General features: G+C 38.7%; 1 protein-coding gene across 4 annotated transcripts in view; it reads left to right on the forward strand.

The window, feature by feature from the left end:
* The window catches only part of Myo5a (myosin VA), a 153,733-nt gene that overhangs the window by 93,731 nt on the left and 39,902 nt on the right, over positions 1 to 20,100 (forward strand). For all 4 annotated transcript variants that reach the window (XM_050125053.1, XM_050125063.1, XM_050125033.1 and 1 more), the window contains exons 17-27: positions 891 to 977; positions 1,063 to 1,171; positions 4,050 to 4,261; positions 4,848 to 5,004; positions 7,479 to 7,718; positions 9,238 to 9,486; positions 13,222 to 13,315; positions 15,854 to 16,002; positions 17,341 to 17,454; positions 19,457 to 19,600; positions 19,811 to 19,864. In XM_050125053.1, coding sequence (XP_049981010.1) covers positions 891 to 977; positions 1,063 to 1,171; positions 4,050 to 4,261; positions 4,848 to 5,004; positions 7,479 to 7,718; positions 9,238 to 9,486; positions 13,222 to 13,315; positions 15,854 to 16,002; positions 17,341 to 17,454; positions 19,457 to 19,600; positions 19,811 to 19,864 — 1,609 coding nt within the window. The remainder of the gene's footprint in view (positions 1 to 890; positions 978 to 1,062; positions 1,172 to 4,049; positions 4,262 to 4,847; positions 5,005 to 7,478; positions 7,719 to 9,237; positions 9,487 to 13,221; positions 13,316 to 15,853; positions 16,003 to 17,340; positions 17,455 to 19,456; positions 19,601 to 19,810; positions 19,865 to 20,100) is intronic.

The raw sequence follows: 20,100 nt of genomic DNA on the forward strand, positions 1-20,100 counted from the left end.
CTCAAAGTTGCAGCTCTTATTCTACGGTGTATGAGTGAATGTCTGGATGGTCTTGCTGAACCAGTGCTAAGTGCTTTCATTTTGATCAACAAGCATAAGACAGAGAGAGACAGGGAAAGCTAGCTGGGAATGGGAAGAGGTTTTGAAAGCCCAGTGATACCTTCACCAGCAAAGTCACACACCTCCTAATCCTTCCTAGGCATTTCCACCATCATGCTTAGGATAAAATAAATGTGAAATGTAATGAATAAATACATTTTTATTGCTTTACTACTACCATTGTTTCATATGTTCACAGTAAGTGGCTTGTAGAAAAATGAAGTTGTTGCTTTTGGGGGGTGTTTTTTGTTTCTTTGTTTTTGTTTATTGAGACAGGGTTTCTTTGTGTGGTTTTGGCTATTCTGAAACTCACTCTTTAAACCAGGCTGTCCTCAAACTCACAGAGATCTGCCTGCCTCTGTGTAGTTGGTTTTTTAAATAACTAAATGGGGTATGTTTAATTTGTGTTTCAGTTTCATCAATCTTTGCCCCAGGGGTGGTCTATGTACTGAGCTAATGAAATCGGAGGATTTTCAGTCAGGCTAAGCCATAATTGCACACTCATTACAGGATGGGCAAAGTGAGAGAAAATTCTGTCTTCTTTCTTTTTAGCAAGCTCTGTGGACTTTCTTATGACACTCTAGTATATGAACCAGAGGAACTATCTACAGCTCTTTATTTTTACTGCAAAATGTTTCTTCTCTACTCTTTCATGGAGTTTTTCATTTTGGTCACTGTTCCAGATTTTGAATGCTTTCTTTTCTAGTTTATCTACTTGCCTTTTGACAGAAGAATTTAACCCTTGACAGCCTGGGTCTTTGTGGTCTAACAGCTTTTGTTTCTCCATGCAGATTTGATGAGAAGAGGGCAGTGCAGCAACTGAGAGCATGTGGTGTCCTGGAGACCATCCGAATCAGTGCAGCAGGTTTTCCCTCACGGTGAGCCCACAGTCTTCAATGTAAGGGAGCTTTGTGGAAGCAGTTCTTGCTTGAATCTTTAAGCTGTTATGGGCTTCTGTTCTAGGTGGACTTATCAAGAGTTTTTCAGCCGGTATCGGGTCCTAATGAAGCAGAAAGATGTGCTGGGAGATAGAAAACAAACATGCAAGAATGTATTAGAGAAACTGATATTGGTGAGAATGATTTTTACTTGTTTCTGAAAGATATTATCCAAAGGCTTTATCATTCTGAACCGTAAAAGCCCTGCAAACTTAACATTAAATATCATAACCCACATTATTGGATTGCTTAAGTAGGAAAACACCTGACATAGAGTTCAAGTGAGACTCACTGTATTTACTATGCTAGAAGTAATGTGGATGCTGATAGCCAACACCAGAAAACTGTTTTGAAAAAGGTTGGACTTAGACTTGAGACACAGCCCTTTTAGATAGTTTGATCATTGTCAACAAAAATGTTCTTAGTATTTAGTTATGGGTGATACCAGATATAATTAAGGAAAAGAGCCCATTTTTATTTTAAAGACAAGTAAAGATGCATTTTAAAGATGAGCATGCAGATAATTATTTCTACCTCAAATATTGAGTGAGGGCTCGAGATTTGGCTCAGTAGAAGAGTGCATACTAGACTCCAGACCCATGTAGGGTGGCCCACACCCAACTGTAACTCTCGTTCCCAAAGGAGCCAGCACCTCTGTCTTCTTGGATGCTTACATTTTCATTCACAGAGACACACATGTATGCATGTATGTATATATGTATATATGTGTATATATATATTACTAAAAATCTTAATATTTAAAAAAATGACAAAGATACAGAGGAAGCAGGCAGATATTAGAGGAAGGCAAAATCATATCCAATTGTGAGAAAGAAGAATAATTACATGAGGTGTAGGATTTGAGTCAGGATCTGAAGAATATGTATGTTTGGTTAAAAATGAAATAAGCTATTAAAAAGTAGGGGGAAAAAACTCAAGATTTGCTGAAGTGGCTGGAGAAATGCTTAAGAGCTCCTGCTGTTGTGGCATAAGATCGTGTTCAGTTCCCAGCACCCACATTGCTGGCTTGCAACTGTAACTCCAGCTCCAGGAGACCCAAAGCCCCCTTCTTACTTAAGTGGGCATTGCACACACAACATACACTCATAGAGACTCATGAAAAATAAATCGTTAGGGCTGGAGAGATGGCTCTGCAGTTAAAGCACTTGCTGTTTCTGCAGAAGACCTATGCTGTTTCTGCAGAAGACCTAGGTTTTGTTTCCAGCACTTACATGGTAGCTCACAATCGTTCTTCAAGTTCCAAGGGATGCAGCACCTTCTTTTAGACTCCACAGACACTAGCCATGCATGTAGTGGGCATTCTTTGCAAGCAAGCCACGGATACACATAAAACATTTTTTAAAAGGAAACAGTAAGGTGGCCTTTTACAGGGTAAGAGTTATGTATGAGACAGTAGAGAATTATATAGATAGATGATGGTGCTATAGACAGTTCCATGATAGTCAAAGAAACTCTCAAACTATTTTGTGTAGTCACCTGGAGCTCTTGCCTGATACAGATTGCTGGCCTCCACCCCTAGAATTTCTGATTTGGTAGGTCTGGGACGGACCAAACAGTTTAACACCCTTCCCCCCACACTTTATTTTTTTTCTGTTCCAGTGATACAACCCAGGACTTTGCATATACTAGGCAAATGCTTTACCACTGAACTAAATACCTTATAATTTGTATATTTAACAGTTCCCCAGGCCCTCACAGGACATGTAGAAAATCTCTAACCTGAGTCTTGATGAGTTTGAGATGTATGAAAAGATGTTTAAAAATTAATTTTACTTGTGCCTCACTATGAAGTAGTCATAATTACTATCTATTAATTAAATGTAATACTTCTTTAATAATTTTCCCCCCTTTAAGAGAACTAAGGATCCCATCCCTCCCTAAGGATGTAATGCTTTTTAATATTTCTTGGGGTTTTTTGTTTTGTTTTTTGAGTTTGGCCCAGCTCTTTTCTAATTTGGGTTCAGATGGGAATGTGGAACAAAAAGCTGAGACAATCATGCACCTGCCTCCTCACCCAGACCACTCAAGGCCTGGATCCAGTGGAGGCAGAGGTAGTAGCTAAGGTAAAATGGACAGTGGGAGAGGACCTAGTTAGGGTTTCCATGCAAATGTTATTAAATAATTTTAGACTTTTCAGATATATGTTACAGTCTCTAATTTTTTAACTTCATGTTTAAAGGGATATATATATGTGCTTACAACAAAAATTGAGTTTCTCTATTTTTGCTTAGAATTCCAACACAGTAGTGATTATTATATGCAATTTGCGCTGTTCTTTTGATATGAAAATGGTTAATGATTTGCATGCTTACATCTGAGGTGATCACATGAATATCCCTGTCTATAGCTCTGCTTATGCATAAAAGCCAATGCAATATTAATAAAAGAAATTGGCAATCTGTAGACGGTTTTTAACACTTTTATGAGGTTGTATTTGTTTTTAGACACTGTTGAAGCCACATGGTAACTATTTAGATGCATACCCTTAACATGAGCACAAGGATTTGGAGGGATTGGCTGGTGGTTTGTTTTTGGGTTTTTTTTTTAACTTTTTTATTTTGTGTGCTTTTTTCCTGCCTTATTCTTCACACTGGTTTGTTTGTTTCTTCAGCTGCTCCTGGATTATGCAGCCTGATGTACTCTTACAGCGGTCATTCAAAGGGAGCACCTCCATTTCCTTAAGATGTTTAAAATTCAAACAAGCAGATAATAGCTGCATAGAACCCACTGCCAGTTTTGGGCCCAGATATTAATTCCAGGTAGAATAATTCTGGAAAATAACTCTTAGGCTACCATTTTCTCTAAAATCCTTTCTATTTACACAGCTTAAATAGGATTTAAAAAAAATCTGGTTCTGTTAGTTCATTGAGATGTAACCCAGGTTTTAGATAAAAGATTCATTCTTTTACTAATTCTGCTTCTAGATTTTCCCCATCTTTAATTTGTTTTATAAAATCAGTGTTTCTGTTTATATTTTTCCCTCTAAAATAGGACAAGGACAAATACCAGTTTGGTAAGACAAAGATCTTTTTCCGTGCTGGTCAAGTTGCCTATCTAGAAAAATTGAGGGCTGACAAACTGAGGGCTGCCTGCATCCGGATCCAGAAGACCATCCGTGGGTGGCTGCTAAGGAAGAAATATTTGTGCATGCAGAGGGCAGCCATCACAGTGCAGCGATACGTGCGGGGCTATCAGGCTCGATGGTAGGTCTCCTTATGGCCTCATGGACCTCGGCTAACTCATGGTCCATCCAGGACCTACCTGAGAAGTTAGCATCTCACTCGTTATTAATTTCAAAGCACAACAAACTAACAAGACAATTAAAAAAATGGAATTTCACGTAGACTTGGGATAATTCAGATTTGAATTGCTACCAACTTAGAATTTGTATCTCTTTTGCTAAAACATGGAAGTTGAAGAAAGTGTATGTAAATTAAAATAACTATGAATATGAGACAGTTAATCTGACTATTGAGGAGCAATTAACAGAAAAGTTCTAGCAAATAGTTATATTTCAGAATGCATATACAAACAGTTTTAATTTTATGAAGTCTTTATGAAGTTTATGTGACAATATGGGACATCCTGCTTTTCAAAATTAAGGAAACCTCAATGAAAAAGTACTTCAGAAGCTACACATTGCTGAACATGTGTAAGTAAATATAAATGCTTATTTGTCATGAATATTAGAGCAACCAACAGAGAGGTCTGCTTAGGATACCTAAGACATTGACATTCATGTTTTGCAGTCTTGATGACTGACAATACATCACTATTTTCTTTGACCAGCTATGCTAAGTTCCTACGCAGAACCAAGGCAGCAACCACCATTCAAAAGTACTGGCGCATGTATGTGGTTCTCAGGAAGTACAAGATTCGACGAGCTGCCACTATTGTTCTTCAGTCTTATTTGAGAGGCTATTTGGCAAGAAATAGATATCGCAAGGTAAGGTGCTGTTTTCAAGTTTGTTCATACATTCCAGTAATCATATTTTCTGTCTATACAAAAGCCATGTGGAGACAACACAATTGAAAAGTATGCTAGTATTGAGTAATTAGATATACTTGTTAACAAGACAATAGAAAATATACTTCCTATTTACATTTGTTTGAAAATTTGTAAAGTTAAAAAAGTAAAGTGAAATAGAAACCACCAATTTGGTTGCTAAAAACAACAGGACTTATTTTCTCAGCTTTCTGGAGGCCAAAATTCCAAAACCACTGGGCTGTAATCAAGGTATCAGCAGTACCACATTTTCCAAAAGCCCAAAGACAATATATTCCTTGTCCCTTCCTATGGTGGCTTACACTCTTGTGCCTGTATTCAGGTCACATTGCTCTCATCTCTGCTCTATCTTTGTATCATTTATCCCTTACTAAAAATCATGGGGCTGGTTAGATCCCCAGAATTCACATTGTGGAAGGAAAGAGTCAACTCCCATATATGTTCCCCCAAATTATTGGTTTTTTAAAAGTAGTTTTTAAATTATGATAGTATTTAAGTCCCACCTTTATAATCCAGGATAATATCCCCATCTCAAGATCCTTAACCTAGTCACACCTGTTTTCCAAGTAAAATCACAACTACAAGTTCCAAGGATTAGGACAATATGTAGACAGCTACAGAGAGGTAAACTACACAAACAGGTTAAATATATGACACGTGGACAGAATAAGAAAAGCTTAGGAGAATTTATCATGGTGAAAAGGAAATAACTCTAATATCTGTGTGGCTAAAATTACATTAACTGGAATATGGTACATTTTTGATACTCTGTGTGTGCATGTGTGTACGTGCATGCGTGTTTGTGTGTTTTGCAGGCTTGTCATTGTGTGGGTATGCAAGATATACATACCTATGTTGAGACCAGAGCAGGATTTCAGTTGTCTTACTTATTACCTTGATACAGAATCTCTCACTGAACCTGAAGCCAGTAAACTCCCAAGATCAACTCATCTCCACCTCTCGGTGCTAGGGCTATAGTGGCATGTATCCATCTCAGCTTTTCATGTGGGTTCTGGGAATTCATACTTAGGTCCTCATGTTTGTGTAGCAAACAATTCTTACCCACTAAGCCATCTTACAAGCCCAACAAATAATCTTTTTTTTTGCATGAGGCACTGGGGTTGAATTCAAGGCTTTCATGCATACTAAGCATGCATCTTCTACTAAGCCACACTCTTGTCCTGACAAGTACTGTTTCTGTCTTAGAATCATTACTGTCCTCTGTAGATCACAGATCACTGATGAATCTGTTTTAAAGCATGTACTTGGTTTTGTGTGTGTGCATACATGTGTGCCATTGTGTCAGTACAGGTGTCAGAGGACAACTTAGAGGACTTGATTCTTTCCGTCTTGTGGGTTCCAGGGGAAAAACGTTTCTAAAAATTGTTCACATTGTCTCTGCTTAATGGTCTTCAGTGACAAGAAATCTTTCTCATAAGGCAATCCTTTTCTTCTAAGTTGTATAAAAGTTTAAGAAACTGTCATGACTTTAAAAAAGTAAAAGTAAGATTACTTTCTTTTACATTTCCGTGTGTTTAGCTTTCCTTTTAAAGCATGTGCCTTTACCTTGACATCCATAACAGATTACTGCTGCATTGGAAACAACAACAGGAGAAAATCATACCAGAATGATATACCTCAAATGTGGCAGACAAGAGCATCAACGTTAGGCTGAGGCAGGTGGCACATGCCTTTAATCCCAGCACTCAGCTGGCAGAAGCAGGTGGACCTTCATAGGTCCAATGCCAGCCTGGTCTACATAATGAATTCTAGCTAACCAGAGCTACCCAGAAAGATGCTATTTCAAACAAACAAAAAGAATGTCGCCTTCTGAGTTTCAGGAGTGGGGTCAGTAAGTCATAAATGACCATTCTCTAACACAGGTGTCAGCTTCTCAGCCAGCTTACTGGCCATGCCCATGACCTCAAGTCCAGGCCCAGTGCATAGTGAAGCAGTGTAGTGGGACAATCTTTTATTTTAATAGCACATAGTTCATAAAGTACCTGATTCTTAGTTTTATAAAGCCTTTTACAAGCAAAAATCCTACACCAATAAGGAACTGATGCTTTTTTTTATGTTCTTTGTAGAATTTTTCCTTTTTGCAATCTGGTATTTTTTATTTAAACTGCTTCCAATTCCATGTATTGTTTATAGTTGTGTGTATGTATAATAAAATGTAACTAGAAAAGTAGACATTGAAAGATGATTTGAGAAATATGTGTATATATATATATATATATATATATATAATGATATACCTTTAGATTCCTGTGATATATAATCCACATAAAACCGCTGTTGTTTCAATATTTTGTCCTCTCTAAGTATGGATTCTCAGTTTGACATACATAGGAGCATAGAGTTGAACTTTTGAGTCTAGTCTAGAGACTCAGGTTATCTCCCTTTTCCTGCAGATACTTCGTGAGCATAAAGCAGTCATCATTCAGAAACGTGTTCGTGGCTGGCTGGCTCGTACACATTATAAGAGAACCATGCAAGCCATCATCTACCTTCAGTGCTGTTTCCGGCGGATGATGGCCAAGCGTGAGCTGAAGAAACTGAAAATTGAGGCTCGCTCTGTGGAACGCTACAAGAAGCTCCATATTGGCATGGAAAACAAGATTATGCAGCTGCAGCGCAAAGTGGATGAGCAGGTGTGGTTTTTTTTTAATATAATTTTTTATTGAAAAAAAAATTTCCGCCTCCTCCCCGCCTCCCATTTCCCTCCCCGTCTCCCCCCCCCACTCCACTCCCCATTCCTCTCCAGTCTGAAGGGCAGTCAGGGTTCCCTGCCCTGTGGAAAATCCAAAGTCCTCCCCCCTCCATCCTGGTCTAGGAAGGTGAACATCCAAACTGGCTACGCCCCACAAAGCCAGAACATGACGTAGAATCAAACCCAGTGCCATTGTCCTTGGCTTCTCAGCAGCCCTCATTGTCCACCATGTTCAGAGAGTCCGGTTTTATCCCATGCTTTTTCAGTCGCAGTCCAGCTGGCCTTAACCAGCAAGCCATCTCTTCATCTCCTTCCCTTATTTCTAGACTAAAAACTAGGAAACTGTGGGACTGAAGGATATGTATATCAGCTGTAAGAGCACCAGTTGTATTCCAAAAGTCCTCTGAGTTCAATTCCCAGCACCTACATGGTGGCTCACAACCATCTATAGCTATAGTCCCATGGGTCCCAATGCTCCCTTCTGGTGTGCAAATGTATATACAGACAAAAAGGACATAAATAAATCTTTTTTAAAAATTACAAACATAAGAATTCACTGTGAAACTCTATGATTATGAGAATCATATTTATGTTGCATATCATATAAATCAGAATTAATTGTTCTGTGCTGTTATTCATTTGTATGATGAAGAAGCCATTGTTTAGATTATGAAAAGTGCTGAGCAGATAGGAACTAATGCCATATCATTTTCTACTTGCACTAAGGAAATGTGTTGTTACTATGTCCTGGTTCTGATGCTCAATATTGTTGAGTTGTTTTGGGTTTTGTGGGTTTGGGGGGCTCTTTGTTGTTGTTGTTGTTGTTTGAGACAGGTTCTCACTGTTTTAGCTCTGGCTATCCTGGAACTTACTCTTTAGATCAGGCCAGCTTTGAACTCACAGAGATCCAGCTGTCTCTGCCTACTAATTGCTAGGATTAAAGGAGTGTACCACTACACCTAGCTTAATGTCATTTTCAATGCAGGGTATATTATGATCATTTTTGTATAGCAAATTTGGCCAGATCCTATCTCAGTGCTGTAATGATGTCATAATAATTTATAAGAATGGTATAACATGCCTTTTTTCTCAGCACCGCAGAGGCAGAGATAGAGGCAGGTGGCTCTCTATGAGTTTGAAACCAGCCTGGTCTCCATAGTAAGTTACGCCAGCCAAGGCTGCATATAAGACCCTGTCTTGGTAAAAAGGAATTCATAGCTGGACTTGGTTGTGCACGCCTATAAATCTGAGACAGAGGATCATGAGTTACACAAGTTCTGGAGCAGTTGTACTAAATAGTAAGACCCAGTCTCAAAACAAAATAAAAGGAAAATCCTAAAAAAATGTAATTAACCACAGTCTGGAAGAATCTGACTAATCACTATGGTTTTCTTACTGCATATATTTGGTCATTCATGTTATAAGTATTTACTTATTGTTACTTACATTTGTATTTAAAGAATAAAGACTACAAATGCCTCATGGAGAAACTGACCAATCTGGAAGGAGTATACAACTCTGAGACTGAAAAACTACGAAATGATGTAGAACGGCTTCAGTTAAGTGAGGAGGAAGCTAAGGTTGCCACTGGGCGGGTCCTCAGTCTGCAGGAAGAAATTGCCAAGCTCCGCAAAGACCTGGAACAAACTCGATCAGAGAAAAAATCCATTGAAGAACGCGCAGATAAATACAAACAAGAAACTGAGCAGGTACAAAACGGCATTCTTATCCCAGTGCCCCTTGCACAGAGTAAATGCTGTCATGCTGTCATCCTGGCCTGGTTAATGTGACACTATATTAATTTTAATCAAAGACATAACACAAATGTCAATGGTTTATAGTTTATACTAATGTTTCCCAAACATCTCTGCCCCATAATCAACAAGTAGGCTGTAGTCTTGAGGTAAAAACTAGTGAAAACAGAAACAAAACCATGTTTCAACAATGAAATTGATGTCTATGTACTGTTATAGTTACCTGTTGCTGTAACAAGATGCCTCAGATTAGGTAATTTATAAAGATTAGAGGCTTATATAGCCATATTTCTGGAGGCTAAGAAGTCCAAGAGTGTGGTACCAGCATCTGGTGAAGATATTATGATTACATCATATATCAGGGATCACATGGCAAAGAAGAACAAGTGCAACTTTTATAGCAAAACCACTCCCTCAGTAATACATTAATCCACAAATAGGTTATCCTTTCATAAGGGCACAGTTTTTATTATCCAGTTGTCTCCCTGAGGTCCTACTTCCAGTTATTAACAGTGAATTTAAGGATGTTAAGAAAAAGACCGTCACATCATAACATTTATTACAGACTTTTTCAGCGTGGACTTCATGAGATGCAGACTCCTTATTCTTGGTAAGGGATGCTGTGATTCTCAGGCAGATCAAACAGAAAACTGTTAGTATCTGAATTTATAGTAGGAATTCCCATGGATACCTGTGTTAAACTATGTTAAGTCCAAGTTGGAAAAATCTAGACAGGAGCTGCTGAGTAGATGAAATTCCCAAATGTTCAGTCTCGTCCATGCTTCCATGCTATGAATTTAACTTACGTTAAAACTTGTTGGGCATGGGAAAATGCAGGGCTTCTAAGAAGTGGTAACGAAGTATATTTAAACATTTCTAAAAGACCCTTACAACTGGGCTTCCTGAGAGGTAGTAATTGATTTGAATGAGTCCACAAGGATCGCCTTCTCTAGAGGAAAACGGGTGAATTGTCAGCTGCAACTGAATAATCCTCACTTGTTTTTTCTGTGCTGGATTCTGAACGGGGACTCATTCTTTCCAGGAAGAGCTTAGCTGAACTGCAGGCAAAGTTGTGTAGCCAGTACAACTGCTACCCCATCATTCATGGTGCTCATAGTCCATAGAATTCCTCCTGCATCTGAGTGACACCCACTCTATACATAGAAAATGCAGTGCCACTGTGCAGTATCCTTTGTCATGGCAACTTTGTTCTTGCATAATTCAAATATGCATTTCAAAGGATACCCTTGAGCATTTAAGATCTCTTTTCTTCCTCAGTCTCTGAAAGCTTTCAAGATTCCTCTGGGAAGATGGCTTTCTTTTTTCTTTCTTTCTGTGTGTGTTTTGCTGGAGATTCATTCTCTTAAAACCCCATTACCCTCTCAAAAAGGAAGGCAAGGTCCAAGATAGACTTGAAAGAGAGATCCAAACAGTCAAACTTCAGAGCTCCTAGGGCCCAGACATTGGTTTCTCTGCTGTCCCAAATTGTGGTAAAAAGTGGTGGATGCCAGCCCAAGTAGAATGATAAGAAAAGGTCCTGAATAAAGCTGACTCAAGCAGCTGTGAAACCACTGAATCTTTTCTCTCTGTGTTCAGGCCTGAGAAAGGTGTCTTTTTCTTCCGGGTTGGTTCCCCAAAGATAATGGAGTCATTTGGGCAAAAGCCTGAACATCTAACAGCTTCACCAGGCGAGGCTCTACCACTAGACCTGATTGATATATCAGTTAAAGTGACAGATAATGATGAAAAGCACAGAGAAGACACTCCGTGAGGCACAAATAAGGGGTCCCACCTTTGCTTTTGTTTAATTGTAGTAAAATATATACTTTAATACCTACTAACTAATTTCTCTTGAGACAAGGTCTTACTACGTAGCCCTAGCTGGCCTGAATTTACTGTTAGACCAAGCCCGCCTCAAACTCATAGAGATCTGACTACCTCTGCCTCCTAGGTGCTCAGATTTTAGGCATGTGTCACCATGCCTGGCCCCATTTCCATAATTTCTTAAAGCATGCTATTATAAGGAAATAAATGCATCAGTATTTATCTAAGGTCAGTATTTATTTAGGCATGAAATTTAAAAAAAGGTCAGTTCTTAAAAAATTCTTTGAAGTTATCACATAGAAAATTCTCCCTAAAAAGATATAAAAGAGAGTATCAGAAAGCCTTTAGTGAATTCCTAAAGCTAAGATGCTTTCACACAGACAGTCAAGGGGAAACAAAGGCACCACATCTTTCCATAATTAAATGTAACACACTTTACACAGTTAAAGTAGTATTTCGCAGAATAAACAAATGTAACACATCTTTGCTTGGCTAAAGTAATATTCTACAACACAGTCCTGTGAATTGACTAAATGTTCCCATATTTATAAAAAGGAGAGAACATGACGTTGGAAGAAAATTGTTAGGAATGGGATCCAATTAGACTAGCAGGGTGTGAATATGGTGAAAATTCATTGTATACATATATGAAATTCTCAGAATACATGAAAAAGATTTTATTTTTAAAAGAATTTATGGGAGCCGGGCGGTGGTGGCGCACACCTTTAATCCCAGCACTCAGGAGGCAGAGGCAGGTGGATCTCTGTGAGTTCGAGACCAGCCTGGTCTACAGAGCTAGTTCCAGGACAGGCTCCAAAGCCACAGAAAAACCCTGTCTCGAAAAACCAAAAAAAAAAAAAAAAAAAAAAAAAAGAATTTATGGGTTCAGAGAGATGCCTGGGCTGTTAAGTTTGTCTTTTGCCATTCCAGAGGACCAGAGTTTAGTTTGTAGCCTATACATCTGTGATTCCAGCTCTGTGGGGTCCAGTACTCTCTTCTGGCTGTGGCTACACACACACACACACACACACACACACACACACACACACACGGCATACACTTACATATACACATAATTTTTTTTAAAGACTCATCTCTTCAATTTCTTTAATCTGCCCATTTTGAATTGTGGTACTCTGATGGTACAATGAGAAGGTGTTTGATGGCTAATCTTAGTTGTCAACTTGACACACTGAAAAGATGGAATTTCAAAGAATTGCCCCTAGCAAAATTTTCTTGGGCATGTCTGTGGGGTGTTTTCTCCATTGCTAATTGATGTGGGAAGGCCCAGCCCATTGTAATTGATATACTCCCTAGGCATGTGGGCCTGGGCTCTATAAGAAAGACAGCTGAGCATGAGCCTAGGAGCAAACTTAATTCTGGTTTCTTCTTCAAACTCCTGCCTTAGCTCCCCCGATGATGGACAGTGATCTGGACATGTAAGATGAAATAAACCCTTTCCTTTACCACAGCAACAGAATCAAAATAGAACAAGGTGGTATCACTATTCTGGGAACAGATGTTTTCTAGATGCTAGTCAGATGCTAAGTGTTCATCGTACAGAGTAAAACGAACACCATCACCATCCTGTTCCTCCAGGATATGTCTAGTCTATGGGAGAAAACAAATAACAAACCACTCATAAGGATGGTAAAGAGGCAGATACAGAGCTTTGCAACAGCTCAGAGAAAAGGTCTCTAATGGAGATGGTTTTTAAGAAATGTCTCTAGAGAGAATGAATTTGAGACAAGTGTGACAGGTGACAGGATGTAACTAAGTGAAGACAGGAGGCACAGAGACAGTGACTGTTGTGGGACTTCTCGGTCTATTACAACCAGAATCGCAGTTTGGCGTTTCATTTTATAGCTGGTGTCTACTTTGAAGGAAGAAAACACTTTGCTCAAACAGGAAAAGGAGACCCTCAATCACCTCATTGTGGAGCAAGCTAAGGAGATGACAGGTAAGGTTTATGTGGATTTAGCCTAGCATACAACAACCAATTTCAAACCTAAGTTTGATATTATGTTACCAGTTACACAGTATTACTTAAAGCTGAATTTTTTTTAATATTTATTTATTATGTATACAGTATTCTGCTGACCAGACTTCATTACAGATGGTTGTGAGCCACCATGTGGTTGCTGGGAATTGAACTCAGGACCTTTGGAAGAACAGGCAGTGCTCTTAACTGCTGAGCCATCTCTCCAGCCCAAGCTGAATTTTTTTTTAAAGTTTTGGCTGTCATCTACATTTACAACAAGACTCTCAAATATTTTACTAAAATTAATGAATTTATAAAGTTGATCTCTGGGCTGGCTCTATGTACTAATATAAAGTTATTCAATAATATAATATGTAGCTCTTAAAAATTTATGTGTATGAGTTTTAATTTATAGGATTCTTACTGATTTAATAAGAATTCTTGAGCTAATTTGTGGGTAGATAGTTTATGTGTTCTTTTATCCACACACACATACATGCATGCATTTGTTTCTTTGAGTCCAGACTGGCTTTGAATCTGAGGTCTACCTGCTTCCCCCTTTCAAATGTGCCTCCACACTCAGCTCTTTGCATATTTTCAAACTGATGTGGATTGGAAATATTTGTGGGAACAGTACAATAATTTGGTACATGTGTATGCATAATTATCAAATCAAGGTATTTCATCTTCTCAAAATTTGTCATTTGTACTTGTGGGGAACCTTCCCACTCTCCTGCTCAGCGGGACTTTGGAACCTTTATACAACTTTTCTCCTGGCTTTCCCAGTGCCCAGTGACCATTTTTTTTAATACTCTTTTCTATAGGTCAGTTTTTTTCTTAAAGCATCTTTATTGATTGAGAACATATACTGTTTGTCTCTCTGATCCTTTCTGATCACTGAATTTTTATTTATGTTTTACTAAAATAATGAGTGTCATCCTCTTAAGTTCAGTTCTCTTTGCTCCCAAACTAAAAACGAGAAGTAATTTTTAAGATAAAGAGCTAAGTAAATATGTACGTTTATTCTATTTATTGATTGTAGGGTTGATTAAAATGGTCATAAATAAAAGGAACCCATCAATTGGCCTATGGGCATGGAGCATTCTCTTGATTGCTAACTGCTGTAGGCGGGCCCAGCCCACTGTGGGTGGTACCATCCCTAGTGATGGATGTGGGCTGTGTAAACAAAGGGAGCCAAATGTGAGCCCTTAAGCAAGCCAGTAAGCAACATTCACCCAGTGTTTCTGCTTCAGTTCCTACCTCTAAGTTCCTGCTTGAGCTCTTGTCCTGGTTTGTTTCAAAGATGGACTGTAACTTGTAAGCTAAATAAAACCCTTTCCTCTCCGTGTAGGTTTTAGTCAGTGTTTAATCACAGTAACAAATGGAGGCATTCTGAAAGTCATCCAGAGTAAAGATTAGAGTGATAGCAAGGGATGAACTGGAAGTTTCCCTTTAAGACCATGGTGATAGAGCCCTCTGTACTTTCCCTCACATAATCTCTTCCCTCCAATTAAAGAGGATGTAGAGAACAAGAGGACATCCTGGGATTAATAACCTTAACGAAAAAATAAGGTGACAACAAGAAGCCAGAATAAAATGTTAAAAGGGACAAAAGAAAATAGTATATAATATATATATTGTATGTTGTAATATATATGTGTATATATATATATATATATAGTTATTGCTTACTAGACTAGTATGTTGTGGAAGTTTATCCAGAATTTCTTGTAATCTGGGTGTAGTGTTGTACACCCATAATCCCAGCACTGAGGAAATTGAAGCAGGATGGACTGCATAGTTCTAATGCCAGGTTAGGCAGGGCTACATAGCAAGACTGTCTCAAACAGCAAAGAGGAACGTGTTGTAACCAGTGCATGAACTAGTGGGACCAGAGCTATAGTTCATGGAGAGCCCATAGATGAGAGTTGTCATGTATAAGCATAAGTGATTCAGTTGGGGTCATGCTTCTTTCTTTTCCTGCACTCACAGACTGCTCTCCCAGGGCTAGAAGTTCAGTTCCACCAAGAGAAACTGGAAGTCAGCACACCTGTTTACATTCTTGAATTCTGTGGCTTGCCTTTGTATACATATCCCCCTTCCAGTTTTGCAGGGAGGGGGTGTTTTTGTTCTGTTTAGTTCTAAAAAAAAAGTTTATTATAATATAGAAACAGATTCCTAGGCAATATTTAATTCTTAGTTGAGTAAAAGGTGCAATGCTGGAATCTAGATATTAAATAATAATGGAATTGCTATTATCCTTGGAACAAAGGACAGCTATTTTTTTAAAAACTGATTTCTTAATCTCATTTGTGACCAGGTGCCCTTCCCAGGGGCTTTTGCTTTTAGCCCCTGAGTTGCTTCTGTTATTCTTTGATTTCTGCTGGAAGGCCTAGCTTCCTCATCTTTTTCTTTGGGATGTTTTAAGAGCTTTCTCTTGCCACCTCTGTGGCCTGACATGTCACCTGTCACCTTTGTCCCAGGCCTTGATCCTCTATATCCTCTTATTTATTTCAGAAACTATGGAGAGAAAGTTAGTAGAAGAGACAAAACAGCTGGAGCTTGACCTAAATGACGAAAGGCTGAGGTACCAGAACCTTCTGAATGAGTTTAGTCGCCTGGAGGAGCGCTATGATGACCTCAAGGAGGAGATGACCCTGATGCTGGTGAGTCCAACACTTCTTTTTTAAAAGAGTCTTTCTATGTAACCCAGTCTAGCCTTAGACTCATGATTCTTCAATTTTCTACCTCCTGAAGATTACAGGCATGGCCCTTCATACCTTTTTATTTTTAAAATTTATTAATTTATTAAGTGTACAGTGTTCTGCCTGCATGCCAGAAGAAGGCACCACATCCCACCATAGACGGCTGTGACCCACCATGTGGTTGCTGGGAATTGAACTCAGGACCTCTGGAAGAGCAGCCAATGATCTTAACCTTTGAGCCATCTCTCCAGCCTCCATTCTCCTTTACTTTTTTAAGATGAGAATATTTAGTCATGTAAGTCATATATAAAAGAAACATAGGGTGCATTCAATATGCTACTTATATCTATCACCTAGTTCCCAAATAGTCAAAGTATCTCTGTTTTCTCTCCTATCCACTACCTTCCCCACTTCATGGATTATATTATTTAAAGCAATCTCAGAAGTGATGCAGTTTATCCAAAAGTACTTCAATAGAGTCAGATACTTAGAGATGAGGCTATAAGGCTCCTTTGAGTCCCCTCTGTGCCTTAGGTACAGTTGGCTGGCCCACTCCACATTTTCATTCCCTCTGAGTTTTCTGAATACTGACTGATATGGTATCTTGTGCACTGCTTATTCCACAGAGTTGTGTCATGTGTAAAAGTGACTGAAATTACAGTCACATATTTAACTCCTACTTATTTTTTAACCGCTTATACTTTATTATCATGTAATGTATGGTTATGTCTGTCATTCAGTGTATTTTATGAATTTTCTGGTAACTTTTATTTTATCACAACACTAAAAGCATTGCTTGAACTGAGTAACTCAAAACTTTAAAAAACAAACAAACAAAAAACAAAGAGCCTTGAAGAAGCCCTATTGATAGAGCCCTTGCTTAGCATGGTTCTAAAGGCCTGTGTACCATTCTCAGAACTCATAAATAGGGTGTGGTAGCTCATGCCTGTAATCCAGTCCTCAGGAGGTGGAGTCAGGAGGATTAGAAATTCTAAGTCGTCATTAGCTATATAGTAAGTTCAAAGTTAAACTGTTCTACATGAGACCCTGGGGACTCTGCTAATAGTCACAGGTGATCTGCATTTGGCCCTTTGGTTTCATAACAGTTCTTACCAAGCTGTCATGCCTTTCTCATTGGGGAGATCACCTCTTATAAGAATTTGGTTAAAACCCTTGAACATTTGACCATCAGTGCAAATTACTGAGTAGAGACTGCAATGAAGACATTGTGGATGCTGTTTCCAGTGTGTATAGTTCTATTATGTTAAATGAATTGTATTTGGGTTATTTACCTCACAGAATGTGCCTAAGCCAGGACACAAGAGAACAGACTCTACCCACAGCAGTAATGAGTCTGAATACACCTTCAGCTCTGAATTTGCAGAAACTGAAGACATTGCACCGAGGACAGAGGTACATTTTTCTGTCACTAAAAGTAAGATGTACATGGTTCTTTTGATAGGCAACATTTCTAATAATTGGCTTATATATTCTTAATCAGTTGTATGTATACATACCTATTGTACATGGTTTTGCAATGTATATACTAATTTTTTGTTTGTTTTGGTGGTAGAATCGAACCAAGAACTTTATATGTGACAAGCATTTGCTCTGTCACTGAGCAGCATCCCGAGTCCCACATTACACTTTCAGTGTTAAGTCTTGTAGCAGCAGTTATAGCTGTCTCCATCATGGTTGCGCGCAAGCAGTTTCTGCAGCAACTCAGCTGTTGGCTGCACTTGCCCTGGAGCTCTCACAGCATCTATGGGGCTGCTGTGTGTTGGTTTGAAAGGATTGCTTTTTCCTGATTCTATAGGCTGTTGGGAGTCTTGCTTTATTCCTGAGCTTCCTCACAGTTTCCATCCTGGGAAAAGGGCCACCACAACTTTCTCAGCTGTGGTAGGATAATTTCAAAATTAAATTCAAACCAGTGGTGGTAATTTTATTAATTAATTTTATTATCTTTTCATCAGTTGTGAGACTACTATTATTTTTAAGGTCAATATCAAAGTTTCACTTACTCAGTAAAGGCTTGGGTGACAAAATCCTTACTAAAAAAGGGAAGGAAAATAAGACCCCACAACTCCTCTCATCCTGACGGTCCACTCCTCCTCTTATCTCATGTGGTTCAGAAAAGGCAAATGACCTTGCTATAAATAAATATGCCACTGGGACTACGGACATCATCTGAGCACTCTGAAGTGATTACCATTCATCACACCTCAAGTTATTTTGTATTTGGCAAGTGTTATTTTCTGTGCCCTACCTTTTCCTATTCTCATATTCCTATCTGGAGAAGTTTGTTTTCACCTCACAATCAGTGGATTCTGTATATAGCATTAACTGATAACTGAAAATTACCCCATCCTATTTTAATATGATTCCCTTTTAAATGTCCATTCAAAGCCCAAAGGGATGATTTCCAGTTAATAACATTTTAAATATCAAGAGTGAAGTACTATCTATGATCGTTTATAGAATGGAGGATTCTGTTGCAGTTTTTGAAAGTTAAAGTTTCAAGAATATATGCATCACTAATAAATGAACAGATAATAAGATATTTGAATGAAATATTTAAGTATTTGTAGGTGTTTTTGGTGGGCCAACACAATAGCTCATTGGATAAAATACTTAATGTGTAGCCTAATGCCCTGACTTCAAGCCCCAGAACCTATTCTGGAAGAAGAGAACCAATCCCTACAAGTTGTTCTGTGACCTCCATACATGTACCATTTAACCTTACGAGAAGCCAAAGAGTAAAACTTAAAACAGCATTGAAATGCCACCTTTGAGCAATCAACTGAGATAAAACTTTTTGTTGAATCATAGCAGTCACTATTGTCCCAGGAATGATTGTAGTTGTTGATGTAAGTAGAAGTTGCCCCAGTCCACCAGACTTCCAAGTGTTATTATCTTCAGTTACTATGTTCTTAGATGTGTATTTTAGAAATTAGAAACCATCTCATTGCCCATCAGGAAGACAATGACTAAACTTCACCTTGCTCTACAATTAGATAACTGGAAACAATTAGAGCAAGTGCTTTTGCTTGCTGAGTCGTCCCCCAGCTGTGTAGACTTAATTCCTAAACAGATTTGCTACATTTTAATAAACGCACACAGCTTTCCACAGGCTTATTTATATATTCCACCAATATAATATGAGACACAGTTGCTAATATAGGACATTATTAACTTTGAAATGCCGCCTTTGGGTTATCTGCCAGTCAGGTAAGAGAGAAGTAATGCCTCATGATCGTTTAACTCACGTTTCTATAATTATTAGCTAGAATGAACATGTTTTTTGTTTTGTTCTACATTTCTTCTGTGAGTTTGACTGTTTTACTACTGAACTGTTTTCACTTTGGCTTGTGAGTCCTCTGTCTTTTACTTGATTCTTATGATCTCTGGGTTTTAGGAGCCAAGTGAGAAGAAGGTGCCTCTAGACATGTCATTGTTCCTTAAGCTCCAGAAGCGTGTCACAGAGCTGGAACAGGAGAAGCAGATAATGCAGGATGAGCTGGACCGAAAGGAAGAGCAGATGTTCCGCAGCAAGGCAAAGGTGAGCAGCAATAGCCTGTTCCTGGGCCGCGGGCAGCCCAGGCAGGTTGTCCTGTGTCTTTCTGTAGCCCCTGAGTTCCTTAGCTATGCAGCACTCGCTGAAGCTGTGAAGGCTCTGACACGCCACTGCTTTTTGTACACAGCTAAGTGTTCTAATAGTCAAAATTTGACAATTAAAATACAAAAGCTTTTACTTTATTTTTCTCCCCAGGAAGAAGAAAGACCACAAATTAGAGGTGCAGAACTGGAATATGAGTCCCTCAAGGTATTGAAAATTTCATCCCAAGACTTTGAATACTTTGTTTCGACAAGAGAGCTGCTAAGAACTTGTCTTTTCCTCTGAGAACATCCTTAGCTAAATCTTATCTGGGCTAAGACTCTGTTCTTTCATTTTACAAGCCATTTCATCTAAGTAGGACTTCACTGTGAACAGGAGGTAGCAGCCCTGCAAGCTACAGTAGTAAAGATTATGAACTCTAGAGTCAAGCTCCCTCTCTTCTC

The sequence above is a fragment of the Alexandromys fortis genome, unplaced genomic scaffold (genome assembly GCF_014885135.2).
Source record: "Alexandromys fortis isolate MF-2015 unplaced genomic scaffold, M_Fortis_MF-2015_v1.1 scaffold_22, whole genome shotgun sequence".
Classification (NCBI taxonomy): domain Eukaryota; kingdom Metazoa; phylum Chordata; class Mammalia; order Rodentia; family Cricetidae; genus Alexandromys; species Alexandromys fortis.